The 7,735-nt window shown below is 40.6% G+C and overlaps 1 protein-coding gene across 1 annotated transcript; it reads left to right on the top strand.

Moving 5' to 3' along the window:
• The first annotated feature begins 270 nt into the window (after positions 1 to 270).
• On the top strand, positions 271 to 6,728 carry fbxl3l (F-box and leucine-rich repeat protein 3, like). Its single transcript, XM_026191365.1, has 5 exons — positions 271 to 702; positions 2,038 to 2,398; positions 2,670 to 2,792; positions 3,001 to 3,172; positions 3,769 to 6,728. Exons 2-5 carry the CDS (start codon positions 2,057 to 2,059, stop codon positions 4,410 to 4,412), a joined length of 1,281 nt encoding a protein of 426 aa, XP_026047150.1. The 5' UTR covers positions 271 to 702; positions 2,038 to 2,056; the 3' UTR covers positions 4,413 to 6,728.
• Positions 6,729 to 7,735: the final 1,007 nt, after the last annotated feature.

The following is a 7,735-nucleotide window of genomic DNA, read 5'->3' as shown; positions in this document are numbered from 1 at the left end:
TGTAAACGTTTTTATCAGGTATAGTTGTTTTGCCATCTGCTTTAGATGTGCCAGTTTGTGAAGCAGCAAGATTCATAACACTAAGAAACCACCTGACGTCGTTTTCTAACTTTTCTTCACCGCTGACGGCCGCGGTTAATAAACTGCTTTAATCGGCACAGGTTCGATAATCAAGGGTTTATAAAGTGTGTTCCTGTGTGGGGTTTTAATGAGCATGTCCACAAGATCACTCTCTCCGTCACACAAACACACGCACGCACGCACACTTTGACACACTGACCTAGTTTCTGTGTGCAAGCGTGCACACACTATCTTGTGCCCTCTGCTCATGAGGACAACAACACTCATTGAGTGACCACATAAATTAGAATTAGTATAAACAGTCCTTTCCGACTTCCTGAAATGTGAAAATAGATGTCCTCTGCTCACGCAGAACTGTTAATCTGTTTTTCTGCGCGCAAGATGGTGGTGGGAGATGCAGATCCATGTTTTCCTCAGCTCACGTGTACCGGCTGCTCGGCAGCGCCCGTCAAGCTGTCGCTAAAGTGAAGAGAGCTTATTATGGGAGCTGCTCCTGCTGTCCTATATCAACAGCAGCCAGCATTTCTGCAGTCATCTCCAGCCATGGCTCCAAGTGGACGCTGTCATCTCAGCTGGCAGAGCACGAAACCCTGCGGAAGGCGTCGTTTTTAAGCCGTTCGGGTAAGTAACTCTGAGCTTTATTGATAATTTGGACTGTGAGTAAAAGATCGATTGCGGAATTGGAGGAGGCTGGAGGAGAAGGGCTGTGTTACGATTCGGTCAGCTTTGCTGCAGACTCATAAATGCTCATAGGACACCTGCATTTATGCATTTTAAAGTTTCTGTTCAGCTTTTTTTAAGCATGTGCAACATGCAATAATATGCAACGACGGTAACAACAACAGCAACACAATACAATGCAAGGAAAGCAATAGTAGTGGTAATAACAGAGGGACAATACTATAAATGGTTTTAAAACAGATTAGTATATTTCATAGTTAGTGAAACGCGAACACCATTAGCTGATACTTTATTTAAAAGACCTTCGTACATATTCTGGAGCCAGTATTGACTCTTGAATAAAAACAACATCAGCTCACAGACAGATTTTTACAGTGCATCTCTGTAGGGTTAGTTTTTAGACACTTTTAGTTTTTAGACTGGTCGCTGTTGCATTAAATTATGTCGGTGCTTATAGTGTCTAAGATTGTTTCTTCAAGTGTGGTGGTGGTAAAGGACAAAGAGTTCCGTTTTAATATCAAGTGCTATATATATATTACGTACCTTATATTTGTGTTATACAGTGCTCATATGTCCTTTGACATAGTTGGTACTTCATAAATCTAGTTCTGACAGCATTTATTTGTTTGAGTTTGGCTGTCATGTAACGCAGATAACATAGAGAGTTATATGTTAGAGAACTCTGTGCTTTTAGTGGATAAATATAAAGTTCTTTGTTCTTTTTTTCAATTATACTAAACAGAAAAAATGTCATTTGCAAATACTGATTGTGTGAAAAAAAAGAGAAAATTCTCATTGGATCCAGACACATTTAAAACTCTCTGATTTATCAGCACGTTGGTAGCTCCATAGTTACACATTTGCCCAGCAAGCACAAGAACCCTGAACTCTGAAAGAAACCTGAGACTAGAAAAACACTCAAATTGGGGCTTTGACAGAAAGACAATCACGTGTAAAAATGTGGTGACTCCCTGTGAATAATGGAGCAGCCAAACGCAGCTTCTTTATTATATCAGGGCTTTAAAAACATACAATTATAAAAGAAAATAATTAATGAAGCATTTCAGGAAGCTATAATTAAGTGGGTAAATAGTGTTAAAGCAGATAATTATAGAATTGGAGATGTTTGTCCCTAAACACAAAACCTGTTCAGTGCTACCAGCATAAACTGAGTTCACACTGTACTGCAATTCATGGCTTGTGTAATCCCAGCACAGTAAAATCTTAACCCTGCACTGCCCTTTTAAACACACCTTTGATTTTATGACACCACAGTGGGCTGATTTGCTTCAGAATGAAGCGAGGAAGGACAGGTCTGAAATCACAGTGCCAGATTTTCCCCTCCCTCGGAGAGCGGGCTAAGAGACCGAAGTGGATGACTCCAGCACAAGACTGGGGAAACCTGCCCCATCACGTCGTCCTGCAGATCTTCCAGCATCTGTCCCTGGTCGACCGGGCCAGGGCATCATCCGTGTGCCGGTGCTGGAATGACGTCTTTCACACCCCTGACCTGTGGAGGAAGTTTGAGTTTGAGCTCAATCAGCCAGCCACGTCCTACTTACGCTCCACTCACCCTGACCTCATTCAGCAGATCATCAAGAAGCATGCCCAACACCTGCAGTATGTTAGCTTCAAAGTAAGAGCCTCCCCTGCCGTCTCTCATTTCCTCTCACCTGTTTCACCTGCTGTGGCCTCTTTCTCTTCTTCCATTTTCACAACACACTGTCTTATAAACAATACCTGCCCTCCTTAATCTGAACTGCTGCAGAATTGAGCATCACATGTCAGCAGTCTTGGCATCGACGTGCTTAATTATCTCAAGTGATTCTTACACCTCAGTCTTTCATCAATTATTTTAATGTCTCTTTCCTCCTCTCCAAAATGTTGAATCACTGCTGGTAAATCAGGTGGACAGCTGCACCGAATCTGCAGAGGCAGCTTGTGACATTCTCTCTCAGCTAGTGAACTGCACCATCAAGACCCTGGGGCTGATTTCTACAGCACGGCCCAGCTTCATGGATGTATCTCAAGTAAGAAATGGCCTGTTTATATTTGATTTTTTTTTTAACACACATAATATATGCTGGTATTTCAAGTCATCATGAAGATTGTATTCACCTCTTCCCCTGGTGCATTATTATTTTTTGCACTTCCTGTAAAAAGATTTGCACAGTTTTCTACATCAGCAATAACAGATAATGAATCCTGGTTTGATGAACATCGTTGGTATCTCCTCAGGCCCATTTTGTGTCTGCCCTGACGGTAGTGTTCGTAAACTCCAAGTCATTATCCTCCATCAGGATCGATGACACCCCAGTGGATGATCCGTCCCTGAAGGTGCTGGTTGCCAACAACAGTGACACCCTTAAGTTGCTGAAGATGAGCAGCTGTCCTCATGTCTCCCCAGCTGGTTAGTACACCTGCAGTATTTTAGCTTCAAAGTGGGCACTGTGAATACTCATCAGCAAGTTGCTCAATTTTGCTTTTCTTGGAACTGAGGTACTTCAGCATGGAACTGATTGCCAAAAAGAAAATTAAATTCACAGACTGTTTATGAAGGTGAACATAAGCAACATGATGTCACCTGTCAGCTTATGGACTCCCATTATGAAGCCTTTAAACTATATGACAGGGGAGTTGAGCTGACCCTAAACCCAAGCACACTATAGGCCAGTTGGGTAGTAACCTGACAGTCACAAGGTGGCCCCACCGTGAAATCGTACCGTACCACCATAAAATCATCAGGAAAGTGTTTATTGTGGCCATAAAGCAAGTGAGAAGTAACGTTATCTTCTTATAGATTTCTTTACAGTTGACCCCTGCTGCCCAAGAAAGAATGCAGCTTTAAGGACAAACCTTTAATACCCAGAAGCTATGAACACCTTTTAGTATACAGTCTGTGATTAAGGGTACAACCGTGCCTCAGCTAACATACTCATATTTAAAAGGTATATACATTCTCAAAGGCTCTAAAACATTAAGACACTCTTCTGTCTTTTTCATAAGGTATCTTGTGTGTGGCAGACCAGTGTCATGGCCTCAGGGAGCTGGCGTTGAACTACCATCTCTTAAGTGATGAGCTTCTTCTTGCCCTGTCTTCTGAAAAACACGTTCACTTGGAACACCTGCGCATTGACGTGGTGAGTGAAAACCCCGGCCAAACACATTTTCACACCATCAAGAGGAGCAGCTGGGAGGCTTTGATCCGCCACTCGCCGAAGGTCAACATAGTCATGTATTTCTACTTGTATGAGGAGGAGTTTGAGCCCTTTTTCTGCGAGGAGACCCCCGTCACCCACCTGTACTTTGGCCGAGCTGTTAGTAAAATGATGCTAGGCCGCATTGGACTGAACTGCCCTCGGCTGGTGGAGCTGGTTGTGTGCGCCAATGGCATTGAGCCCCTAGATGAGGAGCTAATCCGCATCGCAGAGCGCTGCAAGAGCTTGACAGCGATCGGGCTAGGCGAGTGTGAGGTGACCTGCAGTGGCTTTGTGGAGTTTGTGAAGATGTGCGGGGGCAGGCTGACACAGCTGTCAATCATGGAGGAGGTACTGATCCCAGACAGCAGCTATAACATAGAGCAGATCCACAGTGAGGTGTCGAAGCACCTCGGGCGGATGTGGTTTCCTGATATGATGCCCACCTGGTAGGCTGACATGAAGCCAGAGCTATCAATGATGGCATTAAACTATGGTTACAGTTTACAATTTTAATAGACATAACATTTAGAAAAGGAAAAACGAAAAATCCATTTCAAGATGGCCCCTGACTGGAAAGCCCTGCTTGGAGAAAGACTTTGGGCCAGAGAAGCACAGGCATACACGTTTGGCTTTGTGTAAGATTGGAACCCTGCTTTCCCAGGTGAAAATCCACTGCCAGCGCACCACCATCACCCTATCTCTATCATGTGAAAATTATTTGATTTCTTATGTTCTTGCACATTTGTCACACTTACATGTTTCAGATCATCAAACGAATCTTAATGTCATACAAAGAGTCAGAATGAATACAAAATGCAGTTTTTAAATAACAATTAAATTTATTAAGGGAACAAAAGCAATCCAAATCTACCTGATCCTGTGGGAAAGAGTAACTGACCCCTAAACCTAATAAGGGGTTGTGCCACTCTTGGCAACAAGAGCTGCAATCAAGTGTTTGTGATAATTTGCAATGATTTTTGCCCACTCTTCATTGCAGAAGAAGAGTTGAAAACAATTAAGGTCATGGCGAAGTATCTCAATCTAACTTCATACTTTCACTTGGCTTCTCCCAAACATTCACTTTGTTTGTTTTTCGGGGGTGGGGTGGGGGGTTGTTTTTTTGAGCCATTCAGAGGTGGACCTGCTGATGTGTTTCAAATCATTACCGTGCTGCGTAACCCAAGTTTGATTGAGCTTCAGTCCATGAAATGATGACCAGAAATTCTCCTTCAGGATCTTCTGGTAGAGAGCAGAATTTATGGTTCCATTAATTACAGCAGGTCATCCAGGTCCTAAAGCAGATAGTTTGATTGCAGTTCTTGCTACCAACAGTGGCACAACCACTTATCAGGTTTAGGGGGAATTTGTCTTTCAAACACGTGCCAGGTAGATTTGGGTACCTCTTTTCTCTCTCTCAGTAAGTCATTGTTCAAAAAAACTGCAAAATGTACTTACTTCAGTTTTCTGTGTCTAATATTAAAATTTGTTTGGTGATCTGAAATATGTAAGCATGAGAAATAAGCTGGGAAAAAAATTAGGAAAGGTGAAAACATTTCTTCACGGCGCGTCTTGGCCCGCTCACTATGGGTAATTTCTGTAGCTGTTGTGTACCATCAATGAATTTTATGTAAGAATAATACACTTCTCTGAAAATAGTTCATGCATAAAAACGTTTGATTGCTTTCTGTCTGTCACTAAATGTTGTAATGAAACATGTTGGTTGCAGTTGAATGATGGGCTACATTTTTAACCATGGTATATAAAAGAGCGTGACGCTGCCATCTGCTGGTCGTTGGTAGGGAAAAATCCCCCAAACATAATTCACAAGTTCTTTACGTTTCTAAATCTTTCTGAAAATCTTAAAATTAATGAAATAATTAACCAGTTAATTTAAAACTCTTCCTCAAGTTACAGATTTTTCTGAATTTAACCACATTTGCATGCATTCAGGTGAGGACACTAACCACAGTGATACTGGTTCATTGCAGAAAGGACAGGAGTTTCCTGTTGAGCCAGAGCGAGTCACACCTCCATGGAAAACACAATGGGTCTCTTTTGTCTGTTGGCCTGTTTTACTTTGCCGTCTTTTCATTTAGTTGACAGGTGTTAAAAATCAGGTAATAGCAGGTATTTGACTAAAGGCTTTGAACAGAAATGAATATGCAGAACTCAGATTAGGTGATGTGGTGACGTGGTCAGTTTATGTTCTTTTCTTTTTTTCCTTTTTTAAAAAACAAAACAAAAACATGTGCACTTAAAAAAAAGATTTGCTGTCCTCATAAACACGAAGCAATAATTTTGAGGCAAAGGCAGTTGAAATCAATCAAATCAAAGATTTATTTATTAAAATAAGTGATCATTAAGCGAAATATGTTTGGTATAAAATGTACTACCAGATTCCTTTAAATGTAACATTACATGGAAAATTAACATGTAATCAAATTACTTAAAGTCAGCACTTTGGGCGTGATTTGTTTTTTGAGTGTTACATTTAGTTATTTATTTATTTTTATTATTGTCCTGTGGGATTTAACATGTAGTTAGTTGGTTCTTTGCTTGTAAGGGAGTACCAACTTAAAACTGAAGTATTTGTATCAAATGTGATTACGACGATAGTTTTGTGCAAAAGGTACAAATGAACCATTACAGGCCCACGATGTGCAATGACACGCTGTCCAACATACAGCTGTAAATATCTGTTTTGTATTTGTTTACTTTGCGTGGATGTAGTTAGTAGAAGAAGAATTGCTGTATAAATTTATATCACTTATTAGTGTGAATGCTTGAAAAGCATTCACAGTATTGTTCTTCAAATCTTTATTATTATTCCATATTCCGTACGTTTTTTGGCATCTAACTCCTTCAAAACCGTTCAACTTAGAAAAACCATTCAAACATCGTTAGATTCCTATTATTTTGGACATGACTGCTTCTATTTTTCTCATTTTTAACATTTATATTTTTAATTTTATTCAACTTTATTCAACAAAAATTTCCCATGTATTTCAATGGGGAGACCCTTCAAATTCTCATTCAACTTACTCATTTTTAAACTCTTACTACTTCCACATACATTGACATAGAGCCACCATTCAAACTTTAAAACGAAGACAAGACATTCAACTATTCAACTTGTATTTATCTTTTCAATATCTATTATACTTTTTCTTCAGTTCCAGTTTAAGTTTCATGATGTTTTTTCACCCGTTTCAGAGTTTATAATGGGTGTGTATGGGACGGAATGTTGGGGCTAGAGTGAGGCAGCTCAACTGCTAGAGTGAGAGGAGCAAAAAAATTAATCTTAAAATCTTTTTTAAAACTGCTGCTGTGTCCACAGCGTTTGCTCTACAGGTATGATTTTACCCTCAAAACGTAGCCATGGCTGTCCTCTTTCATCCAATGTGTTTACTATTGTCCTAGGTGTTACGGTTCTTTCATAAATGTCACCAATGCACAGCCTCCTCCCTCCAACTCTTCCATAGACTCTAATGTTAAAACGGCTCAGAAGGTTGGTTTGAAAATCAGAAGAGCATGGTGTTTTTACACTGTCACCACGTCCATATAATAAACTCCACAGGCATGAAAACTGAGAATTAGGTAGAGTGGACATTGCTGCCGCTCACGGTGAAAGAATTTCGTCAATACGACCTATACTTTTCATTTGGGAGCGATTTGTTTCGGCCTGACTTTTCTGTTCATTTTAAGCAGCAAAAGTGAGGCGCATGTCTGTGTACGTGTGTATGGAGCCATTGGGTGCAGTCACTATAGCAACC

This window comes from Astatotilapia calliptera, chromosome 2 (genome assembly GCF_900246225.1).
Source record: "Astatotilapia calliptera chromosome 2, fAstCal1.2, whole genome shotgun sequence".
In the NCBI taxonomy this organism is placed as follows: domain Eukaryota; kingdom Metazoa; phylum Chordata; class Actinopteri; order Cichliformes; family Cichlidae; genus Astatotilapia; species Astatotilapia calliptera.
Note: the sequence above shows the minus strand (reverse complement) of the source record. Positions and strands in the feature narration are given on the sequence as shown.